At 40.5% G+C, this 19,502-nt stretch overlaps 1 protein-coding gene and 1 long non-coding RNA gene across 7 annotated transcripts; one reads left to right on the top strand and one right to left on the bottom strand.

The window, feature by feature from the left end:
* The first annotated feature begins 7,013 nt into the window (after positions 1 to 7,013).
* On the top strand, positions 7,014 to 9,126 carry LOC103336528 (pfkB-like carbohydrate kinase family protein). Its single transcript, XM_008239577.3, has 5 exons — positions 7,014 to 7,293; positions 7,382 to 7,792; positions 8,169 to 8,303; positions 8,612 to 8,728; positions 8,820 to 9,126. The coding sequence occupies exons 1-5, from the start codon at positions 7,111 to 7,113 to the stop codon at positions 8,955 to 8,957; spliced, it is 984 nt and encodes a 327-aa protein (XP_008237799.2). The 5' UTR covers positions 7,014 to 7,110; the 3' UTR covers positions 8,958 to 9,126.
* A 1,594-nt stretch (positions 9,127 to 10,720) lies between these two features.
* LOC103343371 (uncharacterized) lies at positions 10,721 to 17,918 on the bottom strand. 6 transcript variants are annotated; one of them, XR_016128056.1, is made up of 6 exons: positions 17,698 to 17,918; positions 17,477 to 17,651; positions 15,414 to 16,236; positions 15,147 to 15,336; positions 11,311 to 11,433; positions 10,721 to 11,202 (listed from the first exon to the last, which is right to left on the bottom strand). It is a non-coding gene; the product is annotated as an uncharacterized LOC103343371 (long non-coding RNA). The 6 variants fall into 6 exon arrangements; XR_016128052.1 differs by having other exon boundaries at positions 15,414 to 15,533; positions 16,198 to 16,236; positions 17,477 to 17,913; XR_016128053.1 differs by having other exon boundaries at positions 11,311 to 11,475; positions 17,477 to 17,918.
* Between the last annotated feature and the right edge of the window lie 1,584 nt (positions 17,919 to 19,502).

The following is a 19,502-nucleotide window of genomic DNA, read 5'->3' as shown; positions in this document are numbered from 1 at the left end:
CCCAATATAAAGATGACAAGTGAGATGCCTAGGTCAGTGGATCTAGAAGAGAGTCCTGCACTTAGGTCTAGCTTTGAGACCCTGATCCTCTTCTAAGTGGAGAGAAGAAGTCCCCTTTTCACATGGATACTATTCCCTATTTATAGGAGGTGAAAGTGGGAGGTTTGTGTAGATTTCGATGTGGGACTTTGTGCAAGTCAACGTGGTGGTGACACCTGTCGCTTTGGTGCTAGTTGTTTTGAGGCCTGATATGCTCGGTTGATTATGGTGTAAACAGTAGTCCCCCAAGTTCGCGGTCAAGAAGTAACTTCTAGGTTGGGAACTTGTAAGCTTTTGCGTGATCATGACCGAGCATTCCAGGTTCAGTGGGAGCCGTAGGGCAGTCCCTAGTCCCCCAAGTTGTCAAGCTAGAAGTTGCGTTAACACTTGGAAGGTATAATAAAAGCTGTGTTAGCCTCAGTGATTGTTGGTAGCTGGGTACCTTGAAAAGAAAAGTAGACTTGGGTTGTCGAAGCTGCAGTGATTGTTGACTCAGGTCTTGCCGTTGGGTAACCAAGTGATGGTTTTGAGTAGCAAAGGCCTGGGTCCCAAAAGATTGGGCTGAAGCTTGAAGGAGAAAAGAATATGGGCTTCCATTTTTCCATTTTCCTAGCCCCCTTGCCATTCCGGCCCTTTTTTTTTTTTTTTTTTTTTTGGTGAATGGCCAAGTGGTATGGGCTTTGGAGAAATTTATGAGCCCCGTACATATGGTGTCCTGGGCCAACCAAGTATGCAAGAGCTGGGCCCTGGATTGGCTTTGGCAAGGCCTCATGGGTCTGGGCCCGATGAGTTTTGGCAAGGGCGCTAAAGGAGGAAAAAGAAAATATGGCATGGGGGTCTATTCCAGCAGACATTAGTGTGGCTGGGTGTTAGAGCTGGGTCGGGCTGTAAGTTTAGCTTAAAATGACTGGGCTTCGCAAGTCTTTCTTAACCAAGTAAGTTGCTAGGTACTGAGGGGAGTATAAAACAATCCCACAATGCTTGCTGCTCGGCAAGGTGAAATCAAAAGAGACCTGTACTTGGCATGAGCCGGGTCTCGCAGGTTTAGTTGAGCCATTTGGGCCCGAGGTTTGGCTAGGAAGTCGCGTAAGTGGTCGTCGAGCCACAAAGCTAGGCCATTAATGAGTCCTTGTGTTGTTGTAGCTAGGACTTTTACTCCTTCGGCAAGGAGTCCAAGGATTGGATATAAAGGCTAGGTTTTGAGAAAGAGGGTGTGTCTCGCTTTTGTTTTTACGGAACTCGCTGCAAGCAAGTCCCATTTGAACTTTTGCACAAACTAGATTCGCAAGGTCAGTCAATAGAAGCCGGGTATCCGAGCTTGGAGAAAGGTAACCTTGAGTCTGGTCCTTCGGCAAAGGTGCATATATATATATATATATTTGTTTTGGGCATCGCTCCATTCCGCTCAATCTTTGCGCCTTGCCGAACGGCAAGGGTGGTTTGAAGGATTTTTGAGCTTCCAAAGTTGGGTGGTCAATCTCGTGAGTTGGCCGTGACTTGGAGCTGGGTTCTCCTTGCCATTGGGGCGGTTTGGCTAGGAGTTGAGCTGGTCCAGAAGGTGCCGGAGTTTGCAAGGTTTGGTTGTCTCAAACCAAAAAAATTAGCGGGCCTTTTCCGATTGGCAAGAGGCTTAGGAAACCGTAGCTGCTGGAGAGCTTGGGCAAAAACCGTAGCTGTCGGGTTGGGCAAGAGTGGAGCTGGAACCGTGGAGCTGGGTTCGGCAGGAGTCTTAGCTTGATTGAGCTTGGAGTTTTGGGAAGATTTACCCAGCACCGTGGAGTTTGGACAAGGTGAGAGATTTTTTGGGAAGCCTCCCATTTGATTCTGAACCCGCTGTCACAGAGTTCCATTCGAATTTTTTTTTGTCTTCGCTTTGTTGTGTTGTGGCTGTTTGGAATTCTCGAACAAAGACCACCCTTGAGTCAAGTGGGGATCGAATGGACCACCCTTGCCGCTCGGCAAGGGTGTCTTGATAAATTTTGAAGGTGTTTTCTGCTGTGCTTTGAGCCTTTTTGCAGCAGAGGTTGGAGCTTGAGGTCTTACTGTGGTTTCGGCTGAGCCATAGGTGGCTGGTGTTTTGTGTGCTTGGGGAGAAAAATTTGAAAAGTAAGGAGCCGGGCTCTTTAAGCTTGTGCCTGGAGTGGGACTTAGGAAGTTGTTTTTCAGCTTATTGGCAAAGACTGGGTCAAAAAGGTCGGGCCTTTGTGGAGGCACAGAGTGTGAGTCGGGTCCTCCGTGATGAGCCGGGTTGCATAAGTTTTAGATAAGAAGTTGGAGTGTTTGGAGCAGCCTAAGGCCTCAGAATTTTTATACAAGGAGCTGGGCTTTTGGTTGGCCAAGGCTGGGCTAGTTTGAATTGTGGTGAGCCATGCAAGCCATGCAAAGTTTTGTTTTGTGTTTTTTTTTGGTCTTGATGATGGTTACCTTCGGTAGGTATCCTAGCAATTACGTGAGCCTTCCCCAAAACTTTCATGCTCCTTGCCGTTCGGCAAGGAAGCCAAGCCCTCTTGTTTTTTTGGAGGGAGAAGTGACCCTTCCTAAAAGTTTCATGGGTGTTGCCGTTCGGCAAGGAAGCCAAGACAGCTTTAGGCTAGGCTTGAATTCAAGGGTCTTGGCCAGTCTGGGCCTCCAATGCTTTTGGTAATTGGGGTTGGGCCATTGGGGCTTCGAAATGAAGGGCTGGGCTCTAGTTGGCTTCGGCAAGGTTGCATGGAGCTAGGCCTTGATGGAGCTTTGGTAAGGCATTTGGAGCCGGGTTCCAAAGGTTGGGCCGTTATCAAATGGCCAGCGTTCGGGAGGAGGAGCCTGAGCATGTTACTATTGTCTTGCTGATCGGTAGAAGCATGCTGAAGGTATATTGTGAGCTCGAGGTTGCATCACAGGCTGGGCCTTTGTGTAGGCACGGAGCTCGAGATTTGAGCCATTAAAGCCGCAGGTTCTCTTCGGCGAGTGGTCCGGAACCAAGTCGTATGCGAAGAGTTGGAGCCGGGTATTTCGCAAGTACTTAGGTAAGTTTTTCCGAATCCCCACCGCTCTGTTTCAAGCCTTGCCGAACGGCAAGGGTGGGTTGAGGATTTTATTGTGTTGTGAGCTTCCCATATATCCGAGTATACTCAAGATGGTTTCGTTAGGTCTTTGGCAAGTTGATATCGTGGCCCGAACCGGATTCCGTGAGCCCGCTTCGCAGCGGTCCTTTGTTTTGAGTTCGCGTGAGCTAGGTCCTGCTTTGGCAAGCCGTGAAGACTTGGAGTCGGGTCCCTTGCCATTGGGGCTGTTCGCAAGCCTTGATCAGATTTTTGAGGCCATTTTTTCTTTGTTTCCTTTTGCCGCTCGGCAAGGGTGAGTTCGAAAATTTTGTTTGTGGTATTCACTTTTGTGAGCGGGTGCAAGCTGTTAAGAGCCGGAGGTGAGTGATATTGAGCTGGACCTTGGAGAGTCGGCAAGGTCGGTTGATTGAGCGAGCCGGGACTCGGGTGAGGAGGACGTGGGGCCATGTAGCTGGGCCTTCGGTATGAATGAGTTTGTCGTGAGCTCCATTTTGCCGTTGTCCTTGGGTCCGTATTCGCAAGAAAGGATATTGTGGACCCTTGGGCTAGGCCATTCCGCGTGACATGAAGTCGACTTGGTGGCTAGCCATTCGCAAGCATTTGAGGTCGGGTAAAGTGAATCTCGTGAGTCGGGCCTTGAGAATCGACAAGGACATGAGCTTTTGGCAATCTCCGTAGCCGGGCGGCGAATCGAGTGTCCACGCCCAAAGAAGCTTTGGGCTAGGCCGGGAGCATTAGAGCTAGGAGCATAGGGGCTGAAATTTTGGAGCTTAGGCCCTCCAAGGTTTTCATGCCTCTTCTCAATTTTTCCACCGCCATTCGGCAAGGTGAGTTGGGATTGTGATGATGTGTTAGCTCCAAAGAAGTTTGGATGCCGATGGCTTGGCTATTTAAATTGCTCCGCACTTTCACCAAGGGGTTGGACAATTGAAGCTTGCTGTCGCGAGCAATACCATGGTTCATCTTCCGCCGTATAGTGCACTATATGTAGCCCCCCAAGTCTCCGGATAAGGACATTTGGAAGGGAGAGAACTTGGCACGAGGGTGCCGAAGGTGAAGGGGTTGTCGAAGGCGCAAAGTTGTATGTCGCAAGGCGATGGGCCTAAGCACGAGGGTGTCGAAGATAACACAACTTGCGTGTCGCAGAGCTTTAGGGGTCTTGAATTTAGGGACCGTGATCCTTTTAGGCCCATTGTGGGCTCAAGCTTTAGGGGTCTTGAATTTAGGGAGCTAGGCCCTTGGTGTGAGCTTGGGCTTGACCTTCATCCAAGGGGCTGGGCTACTAGATTAATGAGGTCTGGCTGCTCGCAGATTGGGAATCAAAGTCGGGCCTTCCCGTTGCTAAACGCTTTTAAAGTAGCCGGGCCATTGATAACTTTGCCGGGCCAAAGCCATTGAAGTCGGGTCATGAGGGCACCGTCGGCAAGCGGAGTCAGAGTGTGGGCTCCTTTATTTCGTAAGACTTTTGCAAGTCGCCCTTAAATTGCTTTCATGGGCCTTGCCAATGTGCTAAACTTGATGTGTTCCTTGGGTGTTTTGATAAGTTTAGTGGCTGGGTGCCGTATGGCTCGGCCATCTAAATTGCCCCAGACGTTCAGCTAGTTGTCACGTGGGCTTCTCATTGGATTGAAATGGTGGTTGGCCTCCTTAGCCCTGCAAAGTGATGTTGTCGGTGACTTGGAATATTTGGCACTTGCCAAATTGGAGCATCTTCAAAGTGGCCCGGACAGCCTTGATTCATATGCAATATTCATGAACCATGTTGTTGAATAGGATTGTGCAATGAATTACTTAAATATTACATGCTCGTATGCAATATTTATATGTAAGAAGAGAAATCTTATCTTGCGGTGAGGATGTGCGTGGGCATTGCTCATATCAGAGAGGTTTGCCGGCTGTCGAAGGTGACACAATATGTGGCTAGGCATAGGGGTGCCGAAGGCATAAAGCTTGCACGTCGTAAGACGATGTGGCTGGGCACGAAGGTGCTGAAGGCAACACAAAGTTTGCATGTCGCAAAGCGATGTGGCTAGGCAAGAGGGGTGCCGAAGGCAACACAAAGCTTGCATGTCGCAAGGCAATGTGGCTGGGCACGAAGGTGCTGAAAGCAACACAAAGTTTGCATGTCGCAAAGCGATGTGGCTAGGCGAGAGGGGTGCCGAAGGCAACACAAAGCTCGCATGTCGCAAGGCAATGTGGCTAGGCACGAAGGTGCCTGAAGGCAACACAAAGTTTGCATGTCGCAAAGCGATGTGGCTAGGCAAGAGGGGTGCCGAAGGCAACACAAAGCTCGCATGTCGCAAGGCAATGTGGCTGGGCACGAAGGTGCTGAAAGCAACACAAAGTTTGCATGTCGCAAAGCGATGTGGCTAGGCGAGAGGGGTGCCGAAGGCAACACAAAGCTCGCATGTTGCAAGGCAATGTGACTGGGCCAAGAATGAGTCCAACTTAGTGATGATGTGTGATGGATGATGGATGAAGGTGAGGACCTTAAGCATGTATGTAAAGACTTGGGCAAGCGATAAATATAAAGAATACAAGATATACGTGGTTCACCCTTAATAAATGGGCTACGTCCACGGAGAAGTGTGTTCTCATTATAATAGTGTATGATTACATTTGTACATTGGGTTGGACCCGAATATAAAGATGACAAGTGAGATGCCTAGGTCGGGATCTAGAAGAGAGTCCTGCACCTAGGGTCTAGCTTTGAGACCCGGATCCTCTTCTAAGTGGAGAGAAGAAGTCCCTTTCACATGGATACTATTCCCTATTTATAGGAGGTGAAAGTGGGAGGTTTGTGTAGATTTCATGTGGACTTTGTGCAAGTCACTGGTAGTGACACCCTGTCTGCCTTGGTGCTAGTTGTTTTGAGGCTGATATGCTCGGTTGATTATGGTGTAAACAAGCACCAACTTTGGCATTGGACAGTTGATGCGCATGCAGCAGCACATTGGTGCTCATTATTCAATGACCACTGACCACCTCTTTTGTCTCTTGGAGTGCTTTTAGGTGTGTAAACATTAATTTTTTAGGCCACTCCCACTCCAAACAAGAGAAAATCACAAGGCTCTCTATTTTTGACCCAATTTCGATTTCAATAAATAAATTTGAACAAAAAAAGTTAAAGCCTCATCTAAGAATCTTAGATAAGGTCCTCACTGTAGAATGACTCGCCTCGGGTATTATTACTTTGGGCCCTAGGGCTTTAGCTCATCAAGGATTAAGGATGACGGATCTCAATTTGATTGTTTCCCTTGAAAAACAAAAAAAGAAAATATATGGATCAATCATCAGGATCCTGATGCTGTGCTAGGATTTCACAATTAGTGAGTTTTTATTGGTGGTAAATCTTCTATTTTGTTTCCGAAAAGCCCTAGGAAATTGCGCAGAATTAAACGATCTGAAATTGAATTTGAACGGGCAACAAACGCAATTTGAGAGTCAATCCCATAGCGTGAAGGAGCAGCTTTTGTCTAGTGTCCCCTAGTCATAATATTCAACTAGATCAGGCCAAACAAGGAATTCAAAGTTTATCGTGTAATGAAAAGAACAAAAAGAGTCGATTTTATATAAAGTAATAAATTGTTTGAAAAGATTCTCTTCATCATATGAGATAAGATTTAGAGTCACAATCATATCTCAATTTAAGAATACAAAGCAGAATCCAAAACAAGTAATAATACGATGAATGCTTTTAAGACCGACTATTGATAATCATCTGTTATGGCGATCGGAGGGACAATAATGAATTTAGCAATCTTTGAATAATATCAGCCGTTTGATATAGTTATACGTAGTAACATGATGCATATTACTACTAGTTATCTTCAACAACTAATTTCAGTTGGAAGTATATCGTAATATGGATAGTAAGTATTTGCTAATTTTACGGTGAACACCATCTTCCTCCCAAAGAAACGTTATCTCTATATAAAGGGAGGGCTGGCCAATGACCAAATGAATCAATAATATATATTTATATATATACAGATCTTGTTGAGAAGAATCAAAGAAGAAGAGAATGGCGAATTCAGAGAGCCCATTGATTGTAGCTTTTGGAGAGATGCTCATCGACTTTGTGCCCGACACTGCAGGAGTTTCGCTGGCTGAGTCCACGGGCTTCCTCAAGGCCCCCGGTGGTGCACCTGCCAATGTGGCTTGTGCCATCACCAAGCTTGGTGGTAAATCGGCTTTCGTTGGAAAGGTTAGACATAGATCTATGGTTTTGATTAAGAAATCAATTATTATTATACTAAGTTTTGCTTAGTAATTAAGGAGTTGTGCATCTGCAGGTTGGAGATGACGAGTTCGGGCACATGCTGATCAACATATTGAAGAAGAATGGGGTGAACGCCGAGGGAGTGTGCGTCGATACGCATGCTAGAACGGCGTTGGCGTTTGTGACCTTAAGGAAGGACGGTGAAAGGGAGTTCATGTTCTACAGGAACCCTAGTGCTGACATGTTGCTAAAGGATTCAGAGCTAAACATGCCTCTTATTAAGCAAGCTAAGATATTCCACTACGGATCCATTAGCCTCATCTCCGAGCCATGCAGATCGGCTCATATGGCAGCCATGAAAGCCGCTAAGGATGCCGGTATTATGCTTTCCTATGATCCCAATGTTAGGCTGCCTCTCTGGCCCTCTGCTGATGCTGCTAGGGAGGGGATCAAGAGCATATGGAATCAGGCTGATTTCATCAAGGTATTTATACTCTCTCTTTTTTGTATATTAATATAAAATACAAATTACTTGCTCATCTTCCTGAACAATTAGATATACGCATCCATTCCCCCCAAAACCAATCTTTATTTAATTTTATGACTTCCTTCTGAATTAGATCGTCCATGGTGGCACTCTGCAGGACTGTTTAATTGGATGTCAAAATTGGATTAGGGTTTATAGTATTCTTGACTTCTTAATTACGCTTTGCTGCAAATCTTTTTTTATTGAATTAATTATTCTATTTAATGCTATTTTTAGATAAAGAATTCTAATAGAAATTGCGTAGGTACATACGTCTTCGGTGATTAATTATAGATATCATTGTGATTAATGATTGTTGCATGCATATGTATAGGTGAGCGACGACGAGGTGCATTTCCTAACGCAAGGAGATGCAGAAAAAGAAGATGTGGTTCTGTCCCTATGGCATGACAACCTCAAACTGCTTGTAATCACTGATGGTGAGAAGGGCTGCAGATATTACACTAAGGTGCGTGAGTATCTAGAGCTACTGCTTGTGGTCACATCGCACTTGAACATCTCTATACATGTATATACACTTTTTTTTTCCTTTTCTACATATACTAAATCAGTGTGCCCGCTTGTTTAACATGAGTACTAGTTATTAACTGTAAGATGCTTGAACGTATATCTTAATTAGCAAACCATCCGGTGAACAAATTTGATGACTAAATAATGACTCATGAGTACTTAATACTGGTTGTACATGGTTGTACTTGGTCTGATTTGTTTCTTTAATTTGCTTCCTGATACTACATGCATGTAAATGTAATACAGAAATTTAAAGGAAAGGTGACTGGCTTCTCTGTTAAAGCTGTCGACACAACTGGTGCTGGTGATGCATTTGTTGGCTCATTTTTGCTTTCCATGGCCAAAGATATGTCCATCTTTGAGGTAAGTTCAGTCCCAAATTAATTAGACATGTTTTTAAACTTGTATTTCTGGATTGTAATTGGCCTAACCTTAACTTTTATTAACTACACAGGATGAAACAAAATTGAAGGAGGCTCTGTCTTTTTCAAATGCTTGTGGAGCAATCTGTACTACTCAGAAGGGTGCAATTCCAGCTCTTCCAACCCAGTCTGCTGCTCTTGAACTCATTTCCAAGTCCAAATCCAAGTAGATGTTTTAATTTCCTCTTTGGTTTAGGATCACACTCTCCTTGTTTATTTTCTGGTGGTTCCGTTAATTGCCATCTTTTTTGATAATTTCTTTGTTCAGTTTCGTAAATCCAGTTAAGGATAACAAGTAATAATCCCAAATTTCTTAATTAACTTAAGTTTTTATGCTAAGATTTGTGAATCTCTCTCCCTCCCTCAAACCTTTAATTTTTGTTGTTTTGAGAGCAACCTCAAACCTCAGTTAGGTCACCATTAACTTCAGCTCACGCTACATTATTTAAGATTATGTCTTCATCAAACCATTGTGTTCTCTTTTACAATAATACCAATTTTACTAATTTAACTAGATGTGCACATTAAAATATTATGTACAAACAAATGTAACAGATCACATTTCTGTTGTTCCTCTTTGGCGTTTTGGGTTACTTACGTCCTAGTATTTTCGTAATGCGACATTACATGGACAAATCAATAATCAACATAAGATGGGAGTGGTCCTCGAACTTTTTAGAAGTACTCGTTTTCATCTTCAAACTCTCTAATCAATCCATGTAATCTTAAAATTCCCTTTTACATCTCTATTTAAGGTTTTATTTTTGGATATTTAGAAATTGACGACAAAAGTGAGATTTAACTAGGAAACTACTCTTGAGAAAAGTCCTCAAATTTAATCATTAAGAACAAATTTATGGACAAAATAAATCATTACAATTTTTTCCTTGAAAAGCAGCTGGTAAAAGTCTTTAAGTTATATGGACATCTAGCCATTTTGTTTTTTTGTTTTCTCCTCCTGACTATGCTATGACTGTGATTCAAGATGATAAGGTTGGCATTTCTTAGTCGTTGCGATTTTCTTTATAATTAATTCTTGCACAGGCAATATTTTTATCAATTAGTTTTTTATTTGGTAATATTTATAATTCTCTTGGTCTGAAAGTCCAGTAATATTTTTGATTTAGTAAAAACTGATGCTATTTCTTTGAGCTTCTTTCAAGTCCTTAATTGGAGCAAAACATCTTAAGTAGTACGCTATCACATTTTCTTGAAGTAGTTTTTATATCAACCCAATGTTTGTCTTACATCGCAAATTGATTGAGCTTCTTTCAAGTCCTTAATTGGAGCAAAACATCTTAAGTAGTACGCTATCACATTTTCTTGAAGTAGTTTTTATATCAACCCAATGTTTGTCTTACATCGCAAATTGAGTGACAAATTATGTAAGTTATAACGTAGCGTAAGCATTGACGCGTTGTTGCATAAACTATTTTGGAATATAAATATTATAACTAAAAAAGATAAGATATAATATATATAGGCAATCAAAAAGTGAAGGAATAACACCAAATTATCAGCACTCTCCTCTAAACTACCAATAAACAACTTCAATTGAATAACTGAATATAAATGAACTAATTCAAATAATTAACCCATAAACCGATTCAACTAAATACCTCTCATACATAAGAAATTCCGAAATTTACAAAAAAATTCAATTTCTGAAATTGCCCAAAAACAACACCTATCGATTAGAAACATCGAAGTATGCATGACCTTCAATTTCATGGATTTGTGTCAATTTTTAGGTAAATTTGAGGTTTATGCTCTTTTATTTCCAATTTCGTGCTTATTTGAAATTACAATGAACGACACAATACTTTCTTTTGTTAATACAATTGATAGTTTAACCAACTTTAAATTAATCTAATTGGGGACTCAAACTAAGATGCAAGGCGGCGAACTTACTGGCCTAACTCATACCTGCGAATGACACAATAAACACCTTCTATACAAGCTTTCAAATTTGTTCTATACAGAAATAGCATATACCTGAAAACAAAGATTTTTTTTCAACATTATCTTAGGGAGATCATTTTTCTCCCAATTTAGCATGAGTTTCAGAATAATTGTTTGTATAAGACTAGAATAGATGATACAGAGGAATGAGTTATACAACAAAATACAGATTGGTGAAAAAATTAGTGGTAAGGTTTGGTACACAACATCTCTAGATGGCCTGATGAAGTCGAATGGAAGTTTTCCTCATGCCTAGCAGAATCTTCTTTAAGACTTCATGAGAATCTATAAAATGATTTCCCACAATTGAAGAATGAGATATTAAGGCAGCCGGATGCAGCTTTCACACAGTGAAAAACTTGGTTGTCATCAAATACTAACTAGTTACCACAGTTCAGGATTGAGATCTCTCCCGCATTTTGGCTCTGGCGAAAAATACTCCAGCCACAAGACCTACCAAATTGCAATTTTTTATGGTTCATGCTACAAAACTCTATTGTCTTTGCAAAGTAATAAAGTAGTACATCACATTCTGAAGCCAGTCTAGTTGAAAGAACTTACCAAAGAAAATGCTAGCGGAGTTCTCTAAACTGGTCGGGACTTTGAAAAGTAGGACCAGAAACAGATAGAGGGATCTTATTCAGCGACCCCACAAGGCTGCAGACATTGAGATGTCACTAACACCTAAGCATAGCAATTTAATCATTATTCAGCGACCCCACAAGGCTGCAGACATTAGAGATGTCACTAACACCTCATTATTCGAAATAAGCATAGCAATTTAATCATATGCTAAACCGACAACACAAAACTAACACGAAACGATTTTCAATATAAACTAACAAGAAAGTTACTGAAATTGTGAAACAAAATTCATAACATGCACATATAATTTGAACTTAAGTGCAAGTATCAGTTTATCATAATGAGTGAAATGTGCCCAAAAACAAATGGGTGATAAGTACAACTATGAGGAGGCTAATGAATGTGTACTGAGAACAGAAAATATTCAAATTAACAGGGGAAAAAAACTAAATGAAACATGATAGAGAAGAAAGAAAATAGCTCATTGAGACAAATAATGGACAGAAAGCCTGAATTTTGCCGCTAAAGGATTGACTATTAGCATGCTATTGCATAATCTGAACTTGGAAATGGTGGAGAGCAGGGCTAGTGACCTATCCCATCTCCTCAACTATTCCACTGTTCTTTGTTTGCTTCCTTGAAAAATGAAATATGCATCTTCTTCTTTTTTTGTAAAAACAAAGAAATCTTTTTTTTTGAAAGAAACAAAGTCAAAACAATGAAATCCTAACCACCTTTCTTAGAGCTTTCAGTGCCACTAATGGGACTTTACTAAAATATCTAAAGATTCAGCTGACCATGAACATATAACCAGGTGTCTCACAAGAGATGCAAAGCGCATCCAGTAACAAGTATCAAACCGTTCCAAACTGATGTTCCAAGTCCTACTGCCTTACAAGCAAAATAATTAAACCATAAACTTTGTTAATTACATTCCATAAGATACTGAAATGTTAGGTTGAAGGAAGTGTCTTGTTCAACATAAATCATTCAAATTCTTAGCAACATATCTCCATCCACTAATAAGGTGCCAAAGATAGAAGATAAGTACCTCACACAGAACTAAAACATTTAAATTCTGACATTGTTGACTAAGTCTGAAATTATTGGAAATTGAGTCATTGAAATTGATTCGTGGCTAGGAAAGAAGGAAAGAAAGTTATTGAACTATTGGTGGTGGAATTTGCAGATGTCGGAAATGACTCAATTCCTTTCAGATGTTGAAATCACTCCACCAAGCCCTTTCGAAGTCGAAATGACTCCCAAGTCCTTATCGCTTGATTCAGTTCTTGGTAAATCTTTTCAGCAGTGTCTTCCATTAGAGCACAGTGCTTCTCTTCTCGAGCTTCACATTCTTGATTTCTTGATTAACTGTCACCGTCTTCTTCACAGCTTCACAAAGCTCGAGAAGAGAAGCACTGTGCTCTAATGGAAGACACCGCTGAAAAGATTTACCAAGAACTGAATCAAACGATAAGGACTTGGGGGAGTCATTTCCGACTTCTGGAAAGGGCTTGGTGGAGTGATTTCCAACATCTGGAAAGGAATTGGGGGAGTCATTTCCGACATCTGCAAATTCCACCACCAATAGTTCAATAACTTTCTTTCCTTCTTTCCTAGCCACGAATCAATTTCAATGACTCAATTTCCAATAATTTCAGACTTAGTCAACAATGTCAGAATTTAAATGTTTTAGTTCTGTGTGAGGTACTTATCTTCTATTTTTGGCGCCTTATTAGTGGATGAAGATATGTTGCTAAGAATTTGAATGATTTATGTTGAACAAGACACTTCCTTCAACCTAACATTTCAGTATCTTATGAAATGTAATTAACAAAGTTTATGGTTTAATTATTTCGCCTGTAAGGCAGTAGGACTTGGAACATCAGTTTGGTAATGGTTTGATACTTGTTGACTGGATGCATCTCTTGTGAGACACCTGGTTATATGTTCATGGTCAGCTGAATCTTTAGATATTTTAGTAAAGTCCCATTAGTGGCACTGATTTCAAAGCTCTCAGAAAGGTGGTTAGGATTTCATTGTTTTGACTTTGTTTCTTTCAAAAAAAAAGATTTCTTTGTTTTTACAAAAAAGAAGAAGATGCATATTTCATTTTTCAAGGAAGCACATGAAGCAAACAAAGAACAGTGGAATAGTTGAGGAGATGGGATAGGTCACTAGCCCTGCTCTCCACCATTTCCAAGTTCATATTATGCAATAGCATGCTAATAGTCAATCCTTTAGCGGCAAAATTCATCGGATTTCTGTCCGTTATTTGTCTCAATGAGCTATTTTCTTTCTTCTCTATCATGTTTCATTTAGTGTTTTTTCCCCTGTTAATTTGAATATTTTCTGTTCTCAGTACACATTCATTAGCATCCTCATAGTTGTAATGATCACCCATTTGTTTTTGGGCACATGTCATATCACATTTCACTTATTATGATAAACTGATACTTGCACTTAAGTTCAAATTATATGTGCATGTTATGAATTTTGTTTCACAATTTCGGTAAGAGTTCAGTAACTTTCTTTCCAAGCCACGAATCAATTTCAATGACTCAATTTCCAATCATTTCAGACTTAGTCAACAATGTCAGAATTTAAATGTTTTAGTTCTGTGTAACAGGATGCAGTGAACCAACAAATTCCCATGCACCAAGGGGGGCAGATGCTGCAGCCACATATGGATTTGGGGCCAAGGCCTATGGTAAGCTTAATTCCCCTGTAAAATCTAGGTTTGTGCTTAACATGATTTGTGTGGTTGCATAATGTCTAGAGTGAATTCTCTGTTCTTGACTTTTTGCTGCAAAGAATTCTCCCTCTTCTTCCTAAAAAACTGTAAAGAATTGCAGACTCAGCCATTTTTATTTTAATTTGTTAACTCTCAGGATCCTACACAAGCTCCAAACGTGCACATGGCACCTCCTGAGATTAGAAACTATAAGAAACAGCTGTGCATTAATTGGCCAACCCCGGAGGGTTGCCCCTATGGCGAACGTTGTAGATTTGCCCATGGGGAGGCGGAGTTGAGAAAGCATCCCCGGTATAGAACAACTCGGTGCAAGTACGTCTACAGCTCAAGTGGCTGCAGCCTCGGTGACCGCTGCCATTTCTTGCATGATGAGGCTGGTCACCAATAGTCTACACTTTGTTTGTACCTATGCGTTCAAACCCTAGACCCTAGACAGAGTTCACAAGCACGTAAGTGTTCAGTGGTTTATAGACTATGGGTTCCGGAACTTAAGGAGCTTTTTCAGATACTTCTCTGCTTTTATCAATTTCGTACATGATAGTTCTCTGTTCCCATTTTCATCAATTGTAAGTTTAGAGTTTGTTCCAATATTTTTCAGTTCTGGTCGTGATTTTGGCCACTCGTTCCGCTTTGTTTTCTTTTTCTCTCCCTGCACAGTTTTGTTTGCTGTGCTGGTAGTGTTGTGTTTGTGACCGAGGATTTCTTATCCTCTTGTCTCTTAATACAAAAGTTTCCGTTAAAAAAAAAAAAAATTAAGCACTTTAAATGAACAATCAATCAAAAAAGTAACATTGAATCAAATCCATAATCGGAAAAAGCAAATGAACCAAGCTAAATAATACTGCTTAAAACAATTATCATATGCAAACGTATTTCAACCAAATTGAAATAATTTAAACCAGCACAGCTACACAAGGATAACGCATACAATAAAGCAATCAACAAAAGGACACAGAACGCCCAAAAGCAAAATCAAGCACCTTTAAAAACAGATATCAAAATATGAACAAAATAAGCTAAATTCACACATGGGCATCTTGCAATTTGAACAACGTACCAACAATTTGAGCTTCAAAGATGCTACGAACTCAGGGTTGGTTTGCGCTTATTTACAGAAGCCGAAGGAGGAGGTGGGTCAAGAGCAGATATCTCATCCAAAGCAGCTCTCAGCTGGACCATCCCTTTGGTGGATTATATAACGCCCACACCCAAAAAGACCCAGAACGTCCGAATGGAAAATCAATCACCTTTAAAAATACATATCAAAATGTGAACAAAATAAGCTAAATTCAAACATGGGCAATTTGCAATTTGAACAACGTACCAATAATTTGAGCTTCAAATACGAGATCAGGGTTGGGTAGGTTTGCCCTTACCCAGAAGACGAAGGAGTTGGGTCGAGACTTCGAACAAAGCAGTTCTAGCACGGGGCCAAGCCCAGGACCTCAAACAAAAGGATTTTACATAGCGAAATTTAGTGAAAACCCCAAAGGAAACAAGCAACTTTCAAAAAAACCCAAAATATTTTCAAAATGGCACAAAAGCCCCTTATCTTAAAAAACAAAGACATGCAAGCTAGGCCTGGGCACGGTTCGGGTCAGGTTAAATTTTGGCCAACCCGTAGGGCCAAACCGAAGGAGAGCTCGAGTCTCGGGTCGGGTCGGGTCTAGAGTGAAAACCGAAATTGGGCCGAATCGAAAATGGGCTCGGGTCTCGGGTTGGTTCTAGAGTTCTGATCAGTTTGGGCTTGAGCCCATTTTTACCATTTTCAAAAGCCCAAATCTTATTTATTTTTGGGAAAAAAAAGCCCAAATTACATTTTTTTAGCAAAACAAAGCCCAAATCAGATTTACTTTCAACCAAAACCCTTTTTTTGTTGTCAAATTGCCAAGCCCAATTTGTTTTTCCTTACCCAAATCATGTAAATTCAACTAAACTATATCCTGCTTTTTTAAAGTTTCTAAACTAAATCACAATCACAAGCATCATCCAACCATCAAATTAGTTGTTTCTTACCTCCCATGACAAAAAATACAAGCAAAGCAACAAATTATATTACAACCCATGAAAAAAAATACAAGTAAAACACCAAATTAGATTTTAAATACCAAACAGATTCACGTGTACGATTGTATCAGTTAAGGGAGCTGCAGAAAAAAGAAAAAATTTGTATCAGTTAAAAGTCACTCAAATCACTGCGGAACACAAAGAACTTAATATTAACAACTCATAGTATCATTCCAGAAATCTCATGCTATGAATTACAGCAATTGAAACCATTTACAGACGGCTGTGATGCATGTCAGCCATTTACAGAACCTAAGGCTGTTATTGGTTGCCAAAACTAATGTAAATGTTCGATTCATTAGAATGAACCTTGACAAAACAAACCTAAGGCTCATTCCATTATCTGGTTGCCAAAAAAGAAAAATAAAAGATCAGGCAAACGCCCATTTCTCCAAAAGCACCTAACTTTTGACTAACAACATAAGAATCCATCAACAATGGTAATCCAGCATCAAACCATTAATTATAACCAAGCCACAAGACACACACATTGCATGTTAAAATAAACAGTTATCAAGCCTAAAGGAATAAAAACTTAAAATGGATTCGAGATGTGTAAACTGGTTTTTCAAGAACAAGAAAATGGTTTTTGATTCTATTAAGTCCCCAATAGAACTTATAGTCAAATAAGCATATATAAAGAGATTATGTCTAGCAGCATAGGCAACAAATGGAACCAGAAAACTTAAGCACCGATCACTTGAGACAATACATACAGGAAACCCTAACAAAAACTAGAGCAGAGCTCGCAAAACTGATAAAATGAAAAAACCCAAATCTACAAACATAGTGCTTGATCCAATTAAATTCAAATTACCTACTTCAGATTGCAATCTCAATTGCAATCCCAATCCTCACCAACTGACCTAGCATTTTGTTCTAGGGTTTCATCAACAACCAAACACTCCAAATCCCAACACCAACCCTCAAATCCAACTCGCACCCAAACAGATCGAACCCACAATTCGTTCAGCAAATGTTCATGCATTCATCTAATCAGTCAAGCCAAAAGATTCAGTCTTTCTCCAATCCCATTATTCATGCTACTGATCTTCCGAATCGCAACAAACAATATTTACAATTAAAATTAAATTTTAAAATATAGCAGATAGAAATTTTACCTCTTTTAGAGCTTCGTGAGTATATTTAAGAGAGGAAGATAATTTAACCAAAAATAAAATAAATAACAGAGAGGAAGCCTCTATAGGGTAAGGGTTTGAGAGAGAGCAACAAGCGAGCAAGAGAGAGAGAAGGAGAGACAGATAAAGTATTCTCAGCACCGTATTCTCAGGATGAAAATGTGGCGTCAAGTTTTCTTACCTCTACATGTGGGAGTGGGAACAATCAACAATGGCTTGCTTCGATGGAAATGTTGGCTGCTTGAACCGGTTGGTGCTGGGATTGACAGTGAACCGAGTGGGGCTTTGTTTGGCCGTCTATGGAAACAGAGTGGGGTTGTGGCGGCTGCCTCAAGAGTGCAATGTGCTGTGCATGCCTGAAACAGAGAGGGGTGAGAGAGAGAGAGAGAGAAGGGATGATACCTGGCAGACGAGAGATCGTGAGAGCGATGAAGGAGCGACACAGATGCTGTCGCCGAAATTTCTGAGGTCGATTGAAGATCTGAGGTGAGATCGGGAGAGAGAGGCGCCGCCACAGCCCTTAGGTCAAAAAGAGAAGAAAAATGAAATGAAAACAGAAGAGAAGAGGAAGAGACTGAGTTAAAGAGAGAGTCGCGTGCGAGAGATGAGGTGAGGGTTACGGAAAAAAGAAAATTTCTGAGGGATACGCTGCAAGCAGATGCACAAGAAACTCTTTTTTGGCCAATCAAATAACGCCACATGTAACATATATATATATATAAATATTGAGCGGTTCAGTTCAGGTTCATCGGTTCTGAAAAAATTAGACCCGAGCGCCGAACCGTTGACCTTCGGTTCGGTTCAGATCCACGGTTGACTTTTTCGGTTTGGTCAAAAAACACTTTTTTTCAGTTTGGTTTGGGTTGGTTCGATCGGTTTGATCAGTTTATCGGTTTTTTTGCCCACCCCTAATGCAAGCCATAAGTCTCTCTCCTCCACAAAAGACGAAAGCAACATGTGAAGTTCTTGTCTTTTTTCAGCAGCAACAGTAACAGTGTAGTAGTCCATAATTTTAAAACATTGTTTGCTTGTGCATATGAATCTGAAATCGTCATGTGAATTCGTTGGATTGTATAGTGTATGCATATGAGGTGCATATGAAACTTCAGAGAGAGATAGAGAGTGTATCAGATAGAGTATCATATAGAGAAGAACTCTTCTTCTCATCCTTAGCCATGGTGGAAGTCGGTGTAAATTTTGTATATAGTTTGTAATTCCGAAGAAAGAAGTACGAACAACACCAGAGAAGAAAAAATATATGTACTTCTCCTTCAGTTCTCAATCAATAAAACTCCCTTTGTTCATATACGTTCTCTTATTTTCTTATTATTCTCTTACTCCGACAACTGTTAATACCACAATCATTAATATCTCTGACCACTGTTAATATCCGGTGATAACAATAGTTCCAGCAACATAAGCAATTAAGTAAGTCTTTTTCTCTTTTATTTTTGAAAATTTTGTTAATTACCAGAATTACCAATTAAGAACAGTAAACCCTTTGCATGTTTGGCCCTTGGTGGACATCCAAGAATTAAAGAAAAGGAAAGCAGAATACCAAAAGGAAATTAGGAATTTAGAAGAATTTATAAAATCACCAGAAGTAGATAATTATCCTAGAAGAAAACTAGAAGTACATCCTATTTGTTTTAGAGGATAAGGATTGCATATGCAATTTCGTTTGAGAATGGAACATAGCTTTATAGACCAACATACCAAAGCTTGCGTGTAGTCAACATATGTACTTTATTTCAATTTAAAAAAACGAGGTGTCAGGTTTTGCTTTTCAAGCATGTCAACCTTACACTCTCCTTACACCACTGTTAGTGGTTGAAAGAAACTCAATGAAAGTGACATCTAGTTAGTGAACCCAACCAAACTAACCAAACTAGTTATGATTAAACTTAGATTATATGAGACCTTTTTTAATTTATACATTGTCCACCAAATTTTCATTTTGGAGGGAACCCTTTTTTATTGGTATTACTATTACAGAAATTTTCCCTCCACAAAAAACTCACTCCTCCACCGAATCTGTCTCCATCTACTAAAACTCTCTCCTCCACAGAAACTCTCTCCCCCCATTGAATGGATAGCCTATTTAAAGGTCTCTAAAGGTTCCAATGGTTCTAAGCCCAAGCAGTGAGAATATTGGAAATATAATAGACCAGCACATATAACACACCAACACATTCTCAAATTGGAAT

Source organism: Prunus mume, linkage group LG6 (genome assembly GCF_029339155.1).
Source record: "Prunus mume cultivar Tortuosa linkage group LG6, ASM2933915v1, whole genome shotgun sequence".
Classification (NCBI taxonomy): domain Eukaryota; kingdom Viridiplantae; phylum Streptophyta; class Magnoliopsida; order Rosales; family Rosaceae; genus Prunus; species Prunus mume.
The sequence above is the reverse complement of the archived record's forward strand: the minus strand, read 5'-3'. Positions and strand labels throughout refer to the sequence as shown.

Coding starts and splice junctions, on each gene's coding strand:
- LOC103336528 (XM_008239577.3), top strand. CDS start 7,111: ATGGCGAATTCAGAGAGCCCATTGATTGTAGCTTTTGGAGAGATGCTC. Junction 7,294..7,381: donor AATCGGCTTTCGTTGGAAAG/GTTAGACATAGA, acceptor GTGCATCTGCAG/GTTGGAGATGACGAGTTCGG. Junction 7,793..8,168: donor ATCAGGCTGATTTCATCAAG/GTATTTATACTC, acceptor GCATATGTATAG/GTGAGCGACGACGAGGTGCA.